Source organism: Bolinopsis microptera, chromosome 11, assembly GCF_026151205.1.
Source record: "Bolinopsis microptera isolate Bmic1 chromosome 11, MBARI_Bmic_1.0, whole genome shotgun sequence".
NCBI classification, from domain to species: Eukaryota; Metazoa; Ctenophora; class Tentaculata; order Lobata; family Bolinopsidae; genus Bolinopsis; species Bolinopsis microptera.
Window position 1 is genome coordinate 12,702,690 of NC_087082.1, and position 18,666 is coordinate 12,721,355.

Genomic DNA, 18,666 nt, shown 5'->3' on the forward strand with positions numbered 1-18,666 from the left:
CTTAATTCATTGTATTGTATTGGTAATGGGCTGACTAGTGCTTACTGCTTATTAGCCCTGGCTAGAAAAATAAGAAAAATGCGGTATTTTTGTAGAAAGAAAATAGCAATTCTGTAAGTAAGTAAAATTAAAAACCAACATCAACTAAAACTAATCAATCAAAGATTTAATTAAATCTTGAAATTGTGTTAAAATTTGCTGAGATACCACTTTGCAAATAAAACAGGTATAATCGACAAGGTAAAATGCAAATTACATGCTGTAAAATCGGTCAACACAATCAAAATATTCTTATTTAGAAAACTATGGTTATAAAATATGATGAACCTTTTTTCAAAAAGTTAAAAACTAATACTTTATGAAATCAAAACGAAGCTGTAATGAATGTTTGAATGTAAATGACAACTTTGTTACATAATATCTTGAATTGAACGGACATTTTTAATTTCGTCACAAACATTTTGACACACAAAACAAACTGAATTTCTATAAATTCCACAACTCGTAGACTAACACAAGTCGCCACTCGTCAGTATCTTGCCGACAGTTCAAAACTTGTATTCAAGATGAACTGAAATTCTCAAATTCTGTCACAAAACTCTATCTGCGTAAAAAAACACTTCAAAATATCGAGTTTGAATCGATGATTCTGCGAATACCGCAGAAAACTCAAACGTAACTTTCTGAATTGCGGTTTGGCCATGCTTTATTTATCGCCATTGTAATCTATTTACACTTCTCTAATCCTTCTGAAAATGGTTCCTGTAAGTAAGAAGATAGCATAATTAATATTATAAATAAATAATATTAGTAAGGACGACAATCAGGAGGGCCATAACATTCATTTCTTCGATATAAAAAATTAAAAAATTTTCGGGCCCTGATCTTCGGCCCCATACCATGATTGGCGGTGCAGAGATATTATCAACATATCGTGTTTCTTAAAATAAAGGTATGATAATTTAACTGGCCTACTCACATTGATATTCCCTGTCCGTTGTACCGAAGAAGTAGTCCTCGAGCTGGAACTTGAGTGTCTCGAAAGTGGGCCTATCATTAGGGTCCTGCTTGTGACACGTCATCATCAGACCGTAATATGCATCTGGACAATTGTTGGGCTTCTCCATCCGAGCCTCTGTTTCTAACATGTCAAGTACCTGGTCAAGTGAGAGTAAAACACAACGGATATCAAATGTTGTGCAGAGGTAATAATAGTTAATATAAATCACAAATATACATATAATAACCAATATCTGTTTGACACGTTTTTCTCCCAAAACTAATTACAGAATGGTTCACATTATGAAAATGTATCCGACCTCTTTGTTGTTTTTGCCGGGGTAGGGGACTCTTCCAAAGGTTATTATCTCGTAAAGCAGCACTCCAAATGACCACACGTCGGACTTAATACTGTAGCTGATTAATAAACTGTGTTAGCAAAACATCATAAATTATAGAGTTCCAATCAGTCTCAACATAGGGACTCTCTTTCAAACCCACAATATACAGATCATGGACCAGAGCGCACATCAAGCTGCTATTGCTTGCATATTTTGATCCTACATTATGCTGTAGCTCTTATATATTGGAAGTACTTAATATGGATGTATTTATTTAAGATAAAAGCTGTTCCTTGCGATAGTTGCACACTTGATACATAGTTGCACACTTGGTACATGATACACATACTCATTGAGATTTACTCAAAGTTTGAATTGTACCGGGGCTGGTGATCATTCATGATAGGAATTCCAATGGGCTCATCGCATATAATATAAAAGTGTATCATTCCGTCAAATAAATTACAACTATTTACATTTTCTATTTATACACTTATAACATATAATATATGCATTATGCAGTCATATAAATGGGGAAGTAAAAGATTTAACATTATTAAAATTATTGGCAGCGGGTTCATAACGTTAATTTTAGCAAATAAAAAGCTGAAAGAACAGGAGGTTTTCCACGAAACTTGTACTTTGTGCAGGTAAAAATAAAAATCAGCTTAAGAGTTATCAGCTCACTTTCCGTAGAGAGCAGCCTCTGGAGCTGTCCATTTGACAGGGAATCTAGTGGTATTACTAGCAGTGTACTCCTCGTCAAGCTTACTCAGACCAAAATCAGCGATCTTACACTGTCTAGATTCGTTTACCAGGACGTTACGAGCCGCTAGATCTCTGTGGATAAAACCCTGAGGGGGATTTGTGATTTGAATATTTCAACCCTGACTGACTCTCTGAAGTGATTTCAGATTTAATTATTTCAACTCAATCTCACTGGAAACATTTATGACCACAACAACAAGTCAATAGTTCGAGGTTTTATGCCGTGCAACAATTCGCTAACAGTACTTACAGATATTTCAAGGTAAGCCATTCCATCCGCACACTGAGCAGCCATATCAATTTGATCCTTAACCTTCAAAATTTGTTTAGTAGCAGGTTTCCTCACGTAATCCAGCAGGGCCCCGTTTCCCATCAACTCAGTAACTGAAATGGATGAATTTAAGCTAGTTCAGGGAATTCTGAACTATTCTTTGAATACGCGACCTTGAGTTTTTAAAATGTGAGTTTATCTTATGGAAATTAAAACTGGAAACTAACTGATCATAATGGGTTCCGCCTTGGTCTGAATAGCCAACAAACTCAGGATGTTCTTATGTCTCAACTTCTTCATCAGATCAGCCTCCTCAAGGAATGCCTCTGTGTCCATGGTACCAGGTTTGAAGGTCTTGATAGCAACTTGGGTTTGTCCCTTGAGGGTTCCTCTGTATACCATACCGAAGGCTCCGTGACCTGAGAAACAATTTAACTTATTTTATCTTATTTTAACTTATTTTGTCAAATGTTAAAGTAAGCTTTATACAAACCCTGTTTTAACTTTTTAATAGCAACCATTTATCCATGAGTAATCTCGGCAGTATTAAAAACATTTAACTCAAAAATATCCGGCCAAGCATTTCTGTTAAAAGACAGAGAAATTCAAATAAAAGTTGCTGACCAAGTTCAGCTCCGAGTTGTATATCTTTAGGATCAATCTCCCAGGTTTTGACAACCAGGTCAGGGAGCGATGAGAGAGGCTTAGCAGCCTCGGTTAGTTGATATCCAAGCTGATCTGGAAAAATAATAATCAGCCACCAGGAAGCAACTAACACATTAAGGGATAAAAAGTTACGATATACGTACCTTTTACGGTAATCGTGCACAGTAGAAAATATATAATATAATTTGAGCTTGCTGACAGATGAGAAAAGCTCCAACAGTTTAATGGAAGAAGATAAGAAGATAAGAAGATAAGAAGATAAGAAGATAAGAAGATAAGAAGATAAGAAGATAAGAAGATAAGAAGATAAGAAGATAAGAAGATAAGAAGATAAGAAGATAAGAAGATAAGAAGATAAGAAGATAAGAAGATAAGAAGATAAGAAGATAAGAAGATAAGAAGATAAGAAGATAAGAAGATAAGAAGATAAGAAGATAAGAAGATAAGAAGATAAGAAGATCATACCTTTATTGCTTTTAAAAAACTCCAGGAGCTCAGCAATAGACTTAAACGGCATTTGTTGTCGGATGAAGAAAGTGTTATTCTCTTTACTGTGTCGGATGATGTAATGTTTGATGCTGTTAGGCTTCTTGTTCGGATCATCTGTTTGCTTCGACATCTCAGGAACCTTCGCAAGAATAACTGTTCTTTTAAATCACATTCAGACACTTTTATTATTGAACAAAATCTACGTAGCTTTGGCAAGAAGGCTTTCTAGTTTCTATTGAAACCTTGCATTGCATTCTCAAAAGTGCCCAATTTCGTTATTTCGGTTTCGGTGCTGGAAAAATACGACAATGTTTTTTTTTCCGAAGCATTAAAATTTGTTCATCGCCTTCATTTTACTGAAACAACAAGCAGAACACTTAATTACCTTAACAGACAGCGAGAAACAACCGGGCTTAGTCTCACTGGGTCTGACCAGATAAGAACCGTCAACACTCTTGTTCAACATCACACCCGCATCTTTCCTGCTCAACACTTCGAAATACCATCTGAAATGAAGGAAGGGATTGATATTAGGAAACATTATCTATTATTCGTAATGATAATAATAATAACGCTTTATTTGTATACCGCTTAGGCCGTATAAGCGACCAAATTCCCAAAAATGGGGTTGATACTGGCCAACAAAGCGGTGCAGATAAATATAGCTTAGTAGTCCCTTTTCTAATCAAAATCAAATTTATAAATTGTAGATTGATCTTAAAGTCCTGCGTCCATGACTACTGAATCACCAAAAATACTGTTCGCTATAATATGTACAATATTACGTTTGTTATATTTTATGGGTTAAAAGCAAAACATCAGAAATGGATATATTCTGAGCTCATAGTAAATTAAATAAGTCACAAAAAATTATATATTCTTCTTAGATAATCAGAGAGAAATACTTTACGCCAGAAAATATTGGTTTACCATTAAAGTGATTTCGACGGGCCGCATTAAAAAGTACGCCACAAAATTACCAAGCAAGGTAACTTCCATATCTTATGTAACTCCGTTAAATTTCATGTACAGTAAAATAGCACGTTTATTTGAGGTTTTAATCAAATAATCATCCTGAACAGTGCACCAGAAGGTCAAGGTTATAACCCATTAACAAGCCAAATTAAATTAAAAGTGTTCATAGTCTGTCTGGCTTTGTTCAAATTTTAAAAGACTTCTATTCACCAGGTCTATTGCAGAAATCTTCAATTTTTTGGTTGTAGTAAATTCAATCGTTAGCTTTTTCAGACAAACTTCTTAATAAACGCTATCATGATGGTAAATGGCTTTTTATTGCAGCCTTATTTTGAATTGTGACGTCAAATACATTTTTATGTTAATATAACCAAACTAATGTATTAAAAAATCTGAATTTTTAAAATGTGTATGGTGATATAGCTGAACAATGTCAGCAAATTTGCAATGTTTTGTAGTGCAAATTAATCAATCCTGTATTTCTGAATTTCTCAGTGCTCATTAATCAGCCCTATGTTTCTCCACAGATACTCCTGTTACTCCTACCACTGTGCCACATAACATCCGGGTTCGAATGTCCCGACTTAGGCACATTCCGGAACCACGAGGATTGTACAAGATATTGGGTCTGCAATCAGAATGGTATCTTCGACATGTCTTGCGCGGTGGGTAGCCTTTTCCCGAGTAATCAAAATCAATTACAAACCTAATTATTATAGTGGATTTCTTAATTCCTACCGGATTGAAAATGAAACCGGTGTTATCTTTGCAAAGTCATAATATGACTTTTGTAATCACAGGAAGGAACATGGTTTAACGAAAGAACAGGATATTGTGACTGGCCTTCGAATGTGCCAGAATGTTTACCAACACCCGAACCTACCCCTGCACCCACTCCAAAACCTACCCCTGAACCAACCACTCCAGAGCCAACCACCCCAGAACCAATCACTCCAGAACCAACCACCCCAGAACCAACCACCCCAGAACCAACCACCCCGGAGCCAACCACTCCAGAACCAACCACCCCTGAACCGACCACTCCAGAACCAACCACTCCAGAACCAACCACTCCAGAACCAATCACTCCAGAACCAACCACCCCGGAGCCAACCACCCCGGAACCAACCACTCCAGAACCAACCACCCCTGAACCAACCACTCCAGAACCAATCACCCCTGAACCAACCACTCCAGAACCAACCACCCCGGAACCAACCACTCCAGAACCAACCACTCCAGAACCAACTACTCCAGAACCAACCACCCCGGAACGAACCACTCCAGAACCAACCACCCCGGAACCAACCACTCCAGAACCAACCACTCCAGAACCAACCACTCCAGAACCAATCACTCCAGAACCAACCACTCCAAAACCAACCACCCCGGAACCAACCACCCCGGAGCCAACCACTTTAGAACCGACCACCCCTGAACCAACCACTCCAGAACCAACCACTCCAGAACCAACCACCCCGGAGCCAACCACCCCGGAACCAACCACTCCAGAACCAACCACCCCTGAACCAACCACTCCAGAACCAATCACCCCTGAACCAACCACTCCAAAACCAACCACCCCTGAACCAACCACTCCAGAACCAACCACTCCAGAACCAACCACTCCAGAACCAACCACCCCTGAACCAACCACTCCAGAACCAATCACCCCTGAACCAACCACTCCAGAACCAACCACCCCTGAACCAACCACTCCAGAACCAACCACTCCAGAACCAACCACCCCGGAACCAACCACCCCGGAACCAACCACTCCAGAACCAATTACCCCTGAACCAACCACTCCAGAACCAACCACTCCAGAACCAATCACTCCAGAACCAACCACTCCAGAACCAACCACTACAGAATCAACCACCCCTGAACCAACCACTCCAGAACCAACCACTCCTGAACCAACCACTCCAGAACCAACCACCCCTGAACCAACCACTCCAGAACCAATAACCCCGGAACCAACCACTCCAGAACCCATCACTCCAGAACCAACTTCTTCTCCCAAACCTACAAGCGACATGGAGGTCAAGGTTGGTAAATAAAAGTAACAAAATTTGCATAGCTGTTCGGGCCGATTCTCCGGATTGAAATCGTCATCATACGTCATTATGTTTCAGTTAAAAAATTATTATATAAATTATAATGCACGACGATTTCAGCTTGGCTATTTTTTCAAATCTCAATTCTGTGAAAACCGAGTAATTTTCTAAATTGTTTCAGTGCGTTGATGAATGGCCGACTGTGTGTGCCGGTAGATCAAAGTTTATGTGTACCCACAAAAAGAAGACAAAGCACTGCAAGAAAACTTGCAATATTTGCCACTAGTGAAGCAATGTGGTGACATCAGCTTATGATTGAATTTAAATTAAATAACTGAAGATTAACATTTTACTTTTTTCTAACCAAAAGCTCGTAAATTTTATTACGCCCAAGAACTTTTCAAAGGCCCGATGTCGTCGGTAGAATTCTTTATCATTCATAATTAGATGGGCGTGTCTATCTACATGAGAAACCGGCTTAGAAACAATAGGTAGTAGTGCCGTAAAGTATAACCATTTGGTTAATCAGATAATCTCGTTTTAACGGTTGACCAGATGCGCAGGAGACGTGTTAGCAAGTCAAATTGAGTTATAGCTGTTTATCAGAGACAGCAGTCGGTACACGTCAGTTTAAATTTAATCTTTTATCCTCTGAAGATCCAAGGAGGCTCTCATTTTCGAAGATTCGCCACATTCAGCATCGAAATCTTGACTATGGTAAGTACTTTTTCTGTGAGGTTATATGTTTTCTTTTACCGCAAGGAGCATTAGTTTTAAAATTTATACAAACAGTTGTAATTCCAACTTAATTTAGTTGGGTTATTATTTCACAGATATATCCCCCAGATTGTTTTGCTGATTCTAGCGCTGGTCCAGCTGGGGACAAGTTTCGACTGTCCTGGAGAGGGAAGGTATCTTGATGTAGAGAACTGTAATATGTATTACAGATGTTATGCCGGTAGAGTATTCCATATGCCCTGCCCGGTAAGTTCCATGAAGCTTCATGGTTATTATCTTTAAGACTTTAAAATTGTGGTATATTACTGGTATTTACAGTCCACTTTCGAGCGAATGACTTGTTCATAATTTGAGATATTTCAGGACGGACTGTGGTTCAACGAAAGTGAGCAAGTTTGTGATTGGCCCGAAAATGTTCCTGAGTGTCCTGAATCTCCCCCAACACCAAAACCTACACCTCAACCAACCACTCCTGAACCAACCACTCCTGAACCAACAACTCCAGAACCAACCACCCCTGAACCAACCACTCCAGAACCAACCACTCCAGAACCAACCACTCCAGAACCAACCACTCCAGAACCAACCACTCCAGAACCAACCACCCCGGAGCCAACCACCCCGGAGCCAACCACCCCTGCACGAGAGTTTGAATGTCCTGGAGAGGGAAGGTATCTGGACAGATATAACTGTAACATGTATTACAGATGCTACAGAGGCAGAAAGTTCCACATGCCATGCCCGGTTAGTCCCAATTCCCGAAACAACATTTTCTTAATTGTAACTTATCACATCGTGCATCGGAATTATTTTACTATCCGTTTAAATTATTTAGCACTTACCAAGTAGCTTATTTATAAGTAACAATTTCAGGATGGGTTGTGGTTCAACGAAAGTGAGCAAGTTTGTGACTGGCCAGAAAATGTTCCGGAATGTCCCGACTCCCCACCGACACCAGAACCTACCCCAGAACCGACAACACCAGCCCCCACTCCGGCCCCCACTCCGGTCCCCACTCCGGCTCCTACTCCAGCTCCTACACCAAATTCATGTGAGGATAAGTGGGATTACTGCGCGGGAACACCTTCCCTCTGCTTGGAAGAAGACATCGCCACCATTTACTGTCGGAAGAGTTGCGGTCGCTGTGACGATGATCTCGTCACTGATATCCCTTAAACTAATCGATAATATTTTATGTTTTGAAGATTTACGTTAGCTTTTGTTTTCTTGATCCAAAAATAACAACTTAATAAATCATGAGATGATCTCGAAAACAAATCACAGAATATATAAAACATCTAGATTCTAGAATCTAGTATACACTTTATGATTAGGACCGTGATCTTGAACAAAGGCCAGCGAAATCAAGAAACCTCTGTTTAAAGCCACAAAGGATTAAACAGCCAGGAAATTAGACCATGATTAAATTACGCAGCGATGAACAACACCAGAAGGTGTCAATATCTTTTGTGTCCTTCGAACTTGTCATTTACACTCTAGGTTCGTAAAGAATTTACAATGGGTTGTTATAAAATTTATTAATTGATTTAATTAAATTTACAGCTCTAAAGACTGCAGTGAGGGAAAGAGAGTTTATATAATAGTTTATAGTTTCAAATTTTATCGTTACCTCACTTTCCCCCGCTATTACTGAAATTTGGCCATGGTAAAATTGTTGTTTTTGATTGTGCTGCTTTTTGTCTATAAATTTACCATCGCTCAAGGTACTATACATTTTATTCTTAACAAAATTCCACCTAAACTATATTCCTCTATCTTGATGCTTGATGCTTTTAATTATTGTCAAAATAAATTAGATAAAGCAACGTAGCCAAAACATCACAGATTGGTTGAACCCTGACGAAATCTACCAAAACAAGAAAGGACCTCCCTCTAACTTCAATCCAACCACTTTTAATCCTGCAACAACTGTAGTAGAAGTTAAATTCGCTAAAAAGGCAGACTTACTTGCTGGATTATTCTTCACTTTAGATGTGCTACTCTACAAAAACCATATTCAAAAAGCTGCTGTCTCAATGGAGTACTTTGTATCCGGAAGCAAAATCACGCAATCGTCCCTTATGCTAGACATGATGACAAACAACCTCCAAATAATCTGTTTTGATGAAAACACCCTCAATAACCAATTCGCTACCATCACTTGGGATTTGTACTCGAATACCCTAGCAAAAGTCAACAATGTTACAGATGCTGACTTATCCAAGTGTGGTACAGGAACTTTGGTGAAGTTTTTGAACAATATTAAACGTTATGGTGTGAACTTAGTGTTGGTTAGTCTACGGCATGACAAGCCATTGCCCACCACTTACGTTGATGTTAAGTACAGACTTGTTGGCAAAACAGGTAAGCAGCTTTTATATGATACTTTATAGCTTTATCTACTTGTATTTATGGGTTATTTAAGTGATGGTATTGTTCCATCTTTGATCAACATTAAACAATAAACATGTCTGAAGTCTGATGAATTCAGTTGACGGTGGTTGGACTGTGTATGGAGACTGGACGGTCTGTACAGCGAGCTGTGGTGGAGGAACCCAGACCCGGAATAGAACCTGCAATAATCCTGCTCCATCAAACGGAGGAACTGGTTGTGTTGGAAAAGCTGAGGAATCTAAAACCTGTAATATTGATGCTTGTCCAGTAGGTAGGTTCATAAAAACAAAATGTTATTGAATATGATCTTCCAGTATGTTCTTATCTGTTGATCCTTAGGTTCAATAACCACCAACGAAAATTTCAAGTTCCAGCTCGACCATCTTAGTGGTCCTCCGGCCACGCCCATATTTTTCACCAATTTTTTTTACAATGTCCAGGTATATAAGGGGAGATCTTATAAAATGTATTATTTGCATGCATATAATATTGCTGTGAGCTTTGATTAGCAAGCAAACATGATTGATTAGAGCATGGGGTTTAAATATGGGATGAAAGCAGGGAAGGCATTATGTAGCCTCCAGGCTCGACAAACCCCGACAAACCCCGACAAACCCCGACAAACCCCGACAAACCCCGACATATCCCGACAAACCCCGACAAACGCGGTTTGTCGGGGTTTGTCGAGGGGTTTTGCCTCGGGCCCACCGGCTACATGAGGCCTTCTTGTGTAGTGTTTTTCCACGTTAAGCTTGATGACTCCGTCTCGGCTTTTTGTTAGGAGACTCAAAAAAAAAAAAAAAAAAAAAAAAAAAAAAAAAAAAAGCCTCCAGGCTCGACAAACCGGAAACCCCGTCAAACCCTGACAAACCCCGACAAACCCCGACAAACCCTGACAAATCCCGACAAACCCCGACGTGTCAAGATATGTCGTATCATGTCGGGCCCACCGGCTACATGATGCCTCAGGGACAAAAGGATTTCGCGGTTATTTTGGCCAAAATTCGCGATACCGCGAATTAAATTTCGCGGTATATTAAACTATACATAAAATTTGTCGCAAATAATGGGAAAAATCGCGATTCCGTACATGCCGCGATTTCCTTTTGTCCCTGGATGAAAGGGTTCACTATTCTGGGTCATGTCTTATCTTTTTTGTATGCATAACCAAAACTCATCACTTAACAAAGATACACATTTTAGTACTGACTAGTACTCCAGTCATGTAATTTGTACAAGTCAAATTATGTATGCACTAGGCATAATGATAATATTTTAATTGTTACAGGAGATAATATCTATATATATATTATACAGGGTGGCCCAGAAGTAACTGCCCACACGCAACGCTTTAATAACTCACGTAATTCTTCTTAGAATTGCACAGAAATTTCAGAGATTATAGCATATAGATATGGGTCAAACTTAGATTTCCTGAAAGTTTCGTCAAATTTGATTAATTATAGTGGGTGTGGCACGCCACTCCCTTTTTTTCACTATTTGCACCATAAAAGTGAGAACGCTTTCAGGTAGGAACTTCAAAGTTTCTAGAGAAATTTTGTTTGGTAATTAAAGTGTAAGCAGTCATCACTTGCTTCAGATTCGTAGATTATTTGTAGTAATTTAGGTTACGAACAACAAAAACGAAAGTAATAATGATGGTAAAAAAGGGTAAGAAACAAAATGATTAACAATCCAATTACTACAAAATACACATCCTAATTACTCTGACTTATGACGCCCTACATCTAAGTTGTAAAACACACGTCCTTTGTCCTTACTCTACCTTTACCTATCACGGTTAACCATCGTTAACCGTCTCTAACGGAGTCTTACCCTTAAACTACACTTACATAACACTTTCAGTCCTCGCTGACCGTCCTTATATCAGGCTCAAATCCACTATAGTTCATTCTCTCTACTCTCTCTACGCTTAAGCCAGACTGCTCATGTCCTCTGCACAGTTCACTAACTACAGACCACGATAATGCTCTCTCCGGGACCCTGACGTAACAGGTCCTGGCTCCAAAGTAACCTACATGAATGGCCCTCGAATCGGGCAAACTCTATCTCTCTTTCTGACTTTTCCACCGGACCTTATATAATGTCCTGTCCGTGGTTTTTCACCCGACCTCTCTAACCAGACTCACGTGCCCCTGCTCACACCTTTGGCAGCTGGTCTTATCTCCCACTAAAGCTTCATTGTCCCGAGTCCAGGTGTTACGACTATTCATCTTTTTACCAAAGCTTCCTGTCTGATGACCTCTGAATCCATAGTTTGTTTAGAACTCACATCTATCTTTGACTCTCTATCTACACAAAGGCTTTACGTCTGAGTTCTCCTAGAACCATTGTCTCTCCTCCAGAGTGACATGTTTCTCGTCCGTCCAGGTGAGGTCCAACCCACAATCTCCATTGTATTCTCTTTCTCTAACTTTCCCTAACCACATACTAGAACTGGATGTTCCACTTCCACTGCCTTATTACACAATACTGCCTTATTACACAATACTTGCCTTATTACACAATACTATCTAAAATCTATCAAATAATATAGATCAAATAATCACGGCTTACACAACTTTACAAAATATGATCTTTTTTAGAACTTTACTATAATATGTAGTATAATAATTTAATAGAACATCTCGTACTACAGACTCTATTCCATGCTTGCTCCTAATCACTAAATATTCACGGCATACACAACTTTACAAAATCTGAGCTTTTTTAGAACTTTACTATGATAGTGCATATAATAACTTTATAGAAAATCTCGTACTACAGACTATCGTTCCAAGACTATCTTCAACTCACTTTTCAAAATTCTTACTCTACCAAACTCATTACTCTGTCCCAGAACCAAATAAAATTGTTCCTTTTTGAACACCATGACGGGTCATCTATTCACTGTTCATCTTCATATTATGTTCTATTGTCTATATAAGTATAATGTTTGACTTACTTCACTCCGTCTTAATTATGTCTGACTCTGCACAACATGGCGAAATCAGTTCTTCTGACGATCCCCCTGCTCCTCCTCCTCGTGTCACTTTGTACTTTATGTCGGGTACTTTTCCCCACTCTTTGTACTTTATGTCGGGTACTTTTGCCCCGACAGCTCCGACTCCGACTCCAAGTCCTCCTATCCAAAATGATATGGTGAGCAGCTCCTCTCCGGATGATTAGATTCGCTCCCTATCTTCATTTCCAGGTATGTATTGATCAGCTTTTCTCCACCGCCCCTGGGGGATGATAATCCCCCATAGTTATTCAATCCAGTCTAAGTTTACTTTATAAATTCGATACTCTTCCACATCTATCAAATTTTTTCGTTTTTAGGTTGGAAAAATACCGTAAAACCTTTTGGATTCAACTGCTCCTACTAGAATGTTTTTACAACCTGGTAAGTCTCCAAGTCTCCAGGTCTCCTCCCAACATCGTTTCATTGTTTCTTCAACTGTGTATCTCTCTTGTTCCACTGGTGTTCCTCTTAATTATCTGTCTCCATCTCTCTCTTCTTCTCCCACCAGGTCTCCGTCTTCGTTCTTCTCGTTTTCCAACATTTTGGACAGTCCCCTGTATTATCGTACTGTTCTTCCCTCCAGATTTCCATATATGTGTCTTCTTCTAATGTTTCACGTGTCTCCTTCTAATGTTTCACGTGTCTCTTCCCAATGTCTCCATGTGTCTACATCCAATGTCTATGTATGTGTCTTCCAATGTGTTCACAATTCACATGTCTCCTTCACAGGTCTCCACGTGTTTCCTCCCAATGTTTTCATATGTCTCTTTCCTATGCCATGTGTCTTCTTCCAATTTCTCCATGTGTCTTCTTCCAATGTGTTCACGTGTCTCCTTCCAATGTCTCCATGTGTCTTTTTCCAATGTCTTCATGTGTCTTCTTCCAATATGTTCACGTGTCTTCTTCACAGGTCTCCGACTCTCCACGTGTTTCCTCCCAATGTTTTCATATGTCTCTTCCCAATGCCATGTGTCTTCTTCCAATGTGTCCAGGTGTCTTCTTTCAATGTGCTCACGTGTCTCTTTCACAAGTCTCCATGTGTCTTCTTCCAATGTCTCCATGTGTCTTCTTCCAATGTGCTCACGTGTCTCCTTCACAGGTCTCCATGTGTCTTCTTCGTGACCTCCAATTCATCTGTCATTCAATCAGTCACCGATTCATGCTTCTATGTGACCTCCAATCCATGTGTCCTCCAATCTGTCTCCGATCCATGCTTCCATGCGACCTCCAATCCATCTGTCATCCAATCTGTCTTCGATCCAATGTCATCCAATCTGTCTCCGATCCAATGCCTCCGATCCAATGTCACCTTGTGTCTCCTTCAAATGTTTCTCCTTCTAGATTTACCCTGGAATAATGGTTAATGCTTTGTCACCACTCGCCATGTTCCAATAGTATTTCCACTATTTGCCACTAGTATTGCCACTGCAATGCCAATATCTCCAAATTGATTTACGTGTCTCCTTCCAATATCAGTACTCACCACGGTCCAACAGCACCTTTATAATTACCACTAGTATCGCCACCGCAATATCTCCTAGTGCCTCGATGTGTATATTTCTAATACCACTCTCACCCGTCACCAATCACCATGTTCCAATAGTATTTCCACTATTTATCAGCTCTTACCATGCTCCAATAGTAATTCCACTATTTATCCCCTCTCACCATGCTCCAATAGTAATTCCACCATTCATCACCTCTCACCATGCTCCAATAGTAATTCCACTATTGTCACCTCTCGTCATGCTCCAATAGTAATTCCACTATTGTCACCTCTCACCAGGCCATACTCCAATAGTAATTCCACTATTCATCACCTCTCACCATGCTCCAATAGTAATTACACGCACTATGGTCACCTGTCACCATGCTCCAATAGTAATTCCACTATTTATCCTCTCTCACCATGCTCCAATAGTAATTCCCCTATTGTCACCTCTCACCATACTCCAATAGTAATTCCACTATTCATCACCTCTCACCATGCTCCAATAGTAATTCCCCTATTTATCACCTCTCACCATGCTCCAATAGTAATTCCACTATTTATCCTCTCTCACCATGCTCTAATAGTAATTCCACTATTTTCCTATCTCACCATGCTCCAATAGTAATTTCACTAGTCACCACTAGTACCACCACCTCCAATAGTAATTCCACTAGTCACCACTAGTACCACCACCTCCAATAGTAATTCCACTAGTCACCACTAGTACCACCACCTCCAATAGTAATTCCACTAGTCACCACTAGTACCACCACCTCCAATAGTAATTCCACTAGTCACCACTATTACCACCACCTCCAATAGTAATTCCACTAGTCACCACTGTACCACCACCTCCAATAGTAATTCCACTAGTCACCACTAGTACCACCACCTCCAATAGTAATTCCACTAGTCACCACTAGTACCACCACCTCCAATAGTAATTTTACTAGTATTGCCACCACCATGTCTCCGAGTGGATCCATATGTAAAACGAACAAAACAAGCAAACGACCGAGCAACCGCTACTTCGTATAATAGAGGAAACTGAATACTTTATAAAACTCGCAAACTATAACTGAACATTTAACGATAGCCACTCTATATGAAACTTAGATCATGGCTCAGCCCCAGGTGCCCTTTCATAATAAACACACGGCTCAGACGTAACACGATATTATACTTCAACTAATATAAATGTTTCAAGTGCCCACCAATACAACCATAGCTTTCTATCCTGCACTTCACTCACTCAATACAATACGCACCTGTCCGTTACATTTCTCAGCCCTGTATTTCTCGGCTTTTACTCTCATTATTAAACCAGTGTCTCACACAGTAACATCTTGACTTTAATTACAAAACTGCTTTCGTATCATCCTATTCGAATATTCGACCTACTAATTCATCACATTCTTCACATAAAAAGCAGTACTATAACTATAACTAGTTTCTTTCATCATAGAAAATACCATACCCTGGCACCCCCCAAAACATAAAACGCACTCAATATGTACCACGTTTTCAAACCAATACACTGCTTAAATTCACTAGTGACGTTACATCTCTCCGAATAACCTCCCTCTCCCTTTCCAATGCTAGCATCACCCGGGTCTCATTTATATAAATTTCATCTCTCTCCCCAATAACTCACTCGCCCACTCCAAACTCCCCCTCTCCAAACTCCCCCTCTCGCTATCTTCCATAATATAAACATTCGTAGCGCTACAAAAAGAAAACAAGTCTGACACACAACAGAACGATTCAGCAGGCAGCCACTCCCACTGAGGCTCTGGTGGCTGAAAGTATGTCAAGTCTGCCGTCTTAAAACTTAAAATAAGAAACAGTAAACCATGAACTGCTCACGTACCCCCCTCGATAATAATCATAACACTCTCTCGATAAACTCTCAACGGACTGACATTTATTCCTCAAAATATCTCCTCAGCCCCTCCTAACCTGTGCCCCTCCGGTATCTAACCTCCCTTCCCCTCCATGATGAAAGAAACCCAAAAATATCATTTAAACTCCACACTTAACCGTACCTTCATTTACTGCTCTTGCACTGAACTAATCTGACACTAATCTGACTGGCAACACTGTTACGACATAACGTAACTATACTCCTCACACCAGTCAATTCACTCTTGAATAATGAGTAATATCCCCTCTACCTAATTAAACTACAAACAATCTATCCTATAATAAAATAGGATCCTACCGTTCGCGCCATTTGTAAGCAGTCATCACTTGCTTCAGATTCGTAGATTATTTGTAGTAATTTAGGTTACGAACAACAAAAACGAAAGTAATAATGATGGTAAAAAAGGGTAAGAAACAAAATGATTAACAATCCAATTACTACAAAATACACATCCTAATTACTCTGACTTATGACGCCCTACATCTAAGTTGTAAAACACACGTCCTTTGTCCTTACTCTACCTTTACCTATCACGGTTAACCATCGTTAACCGTCTCTAACGGAGTCTTACCCTTAAACTACACTTACATAACACTTTCAGTCCTCGCTGACCGTCCTTATATCAGGCTCAAATCCACTATAGTTCATTCTCTCTACTCTCTCTACGCTTAAGCCAGACTGCTCATGTCCTCTGCACAGTTCACTAACTACAGACCACGATAATGCTCTCTCCGGGACCCTGACGTAACAGGTCCTGGCTCCAAAGTAACCTACATGAATGGCCCTCGAATCGGGCAAACTCTATCTCTCTTTCTGACTTTTCCACCGGACCTTATATAATGTCCTGTCCGTGGTTTTTCACCCGACCTCTCTAACCAGACTCACGTGCCCCTGCTCACACCTTTGGCAGCTGGTCTTATCTCCCACTAAAGCTTCATTGTCCCGAGTCCAGGTGTTACGACTATTCATCTTTTTACCAAAGCTTCCTGTCTGATGACCTCTGAATCCATAGTTTGTTTAGAACTCACATCTATCTTTGACTCTCTATCTACACAAAGGCTTTACGTCTGAGTTCTCCTAGAACCATTGTCTCTCCTCCAGAGTGACATGTTTCTCGTCCGTCCAGGTGAGGTCCAACCCACAATCTCCATTGTATTCTCTTTCTCTAACTTTCCCTAACCACATACTAGAACTGGATGTTCCACTTCCACTGCCTTATTACACAATACTGCCTTATTACACAATACTTGCCTTATTACACAATACTATCTAAAATCTATCAAATAATATAGATCAAATAATCACGGCTTACAAAAGTACTTTCCCAAAATTTCAAGTTGGTTGTTCGTAATTTAAGCGAGTTATTACCCTTTTAAGATCTTGCAGATACGTGATCCAGCACTTAATCGGCGATATCTTCACTTCTGGGCCACATCAATGAATTATAACAAATTGAACTCACGGATAAGTTTTAAGGGATCCGAATTCGGCTATGTAAGAAGCAGGCACAAAGCCCTCGGTATTATCTGTTAGCTTCCTGGCTAGGAACCAGTCAGTTGTCGTGAAGTCGATTATTTGGAACTCATCGAACTGTTGAATGGTTAATAATTATTATAGTAGATAGAACTTCGGTGAGGTAAGTTACAAATAATATGTCACTGTTTGATGTGTATTATCGAATTGATAATATTTTCAATAGAACATACGGGATTAATTGAATTTTATAATGTAATAAGTAGTATTGATGCGCATTACCCAGCCATCTTATTTTAGAACTATTCCAGCAATACAATTAAACCTGTGGAGTAGTGCGTGAATCATGATCTTACTTTTCTGAAGGGTAGCGAATCTACTGCAGTTTCATAGTCGTACAGTGCTACGTAGTGATTGGGAACAGCTTTAGATGCTGATGGAGGAGGTTGATGTACATATGGATTCAGAGGAGTCACATCTGAAAATAATTAATGCCATTTTATGATAAACTTTTAAAATGTTGGGAATTATATTGATCTGTCCTGATTTCATTTATCTCTCCTTTTTTAGTGTACGCCTTTAGTTGCTTTAGTTCATGAAAACGTATTCCCTGATATCCAAAAACAATTAAGCAGTTAAATTAACCAAATACCTGTGACAAACATTACCTTGTGCTGGTTGTGATGGTGGATCGACACTGTAAACGACAGCCTTGGTGGAAATATCTTCCTTAGCCCCCTTACAGCAGCAATTTCCCATACTCCTTGAAATTTGTTTTCTATAACAAAACCATCATAAATAGAATTTTGCTACAGTTGCACCACACATAATCATTTTTTTCTACCATTGAATAATAATAAGTGTTTTACTTGGGTCTTTAAACAAATCATACATACAATTAACGAGAATATCTGATTTAAAAGTTACTCTGTCGATTTATTATCAAATTATTCTTGCCCTAAATTAACTAGAATGTGCCACTATCATTACGCTAATGTTTATGAGGTGTGACACATAACACAATGTTTTCCTGATAAAAGTAAAAATGGTT

General features: G+C 39.5%; 3 protein-coding genes across 4 annotated transcripts; 2 read left to right on the forward strand and 1 right to left on the reverse strand.

Moving 5' to 3' along the window:
- Positions 1–109: 109 nt before the first annotated feature.
- Positions 110–18,457, reverse strand: LOC134822678 (tyrosine-protein kinase SRK2-like). Of its 2 annotated transcripts, none has more exons than XM_063833869.1 (12): positions 18,284–18,457; positions 17,972–18,093; positions 17,605–17,732; positions 3,920–4,040; positions 3,511–3,673; positions 3,004–3,117; positions 2,607–2,798; positions 2,359–2,492; positions 2,028–2,194; positions 1,320–1,416; positions 980–1,157; positions 110–749 (listed from the first exon to the last, which is right to left on the reverse strand). In XM_063833869.1, coding segments are annotated over exons 1-12 (1,509 nt in total). In that variant the 5' UTR covers positions 18,375–18,457; the 3' UTR covers positions 110–747. The 2 variants fall into 2 exon arrangements, with proteins under 2 accessions (XP_063689939.1, XP_063689940.1); XM_063833870.1 differs by having other exon boundaries at positions 110–762.
- On the forward strand, positions 4,718–7,137 carry LOC134822679 (proteoglycan 4-like). Its single transcript, XM_063833871.1, has 4 exons — positions 4,718–4,812; positions 5,037–5,174; positions 5,310–6,560; positions 6,751–7,137. Exons 1-4 carry the CDS (start codon positions 4,807–4,809, stop codon positions 6,853–6,855), a joined length of 1,500 nt encoding a protein of 499 aa, XP_063689941.1. The 5' UTR covers positions 4,718–4,806; the 3' UTR covers positions 6,856–7,137.
- LOC134822680 (proteoglycan 4-like) lies at positions 7,164–8,522 on the forward strand. Its single transcript, XM_063833872.1, has 4 exons — positions 7,164–7,286; positions 7,416–7,553; positions 7,671–8,051; positions 8,181–8,522. The coding sequence occupies exons 1-4, from the start codon at positions 7,284–7,286 to the stop codon at positions 8,481–8,483; spliced, it is 825 nt and encodes a 274-aa protein (XP_063689942.1). The 5' UTR covers positions 7,164–7,283; the 3' UTR covers positions 8,484–8,522.
- Positions 18,458–18,666: the final 209 nt, after the last annotated feature.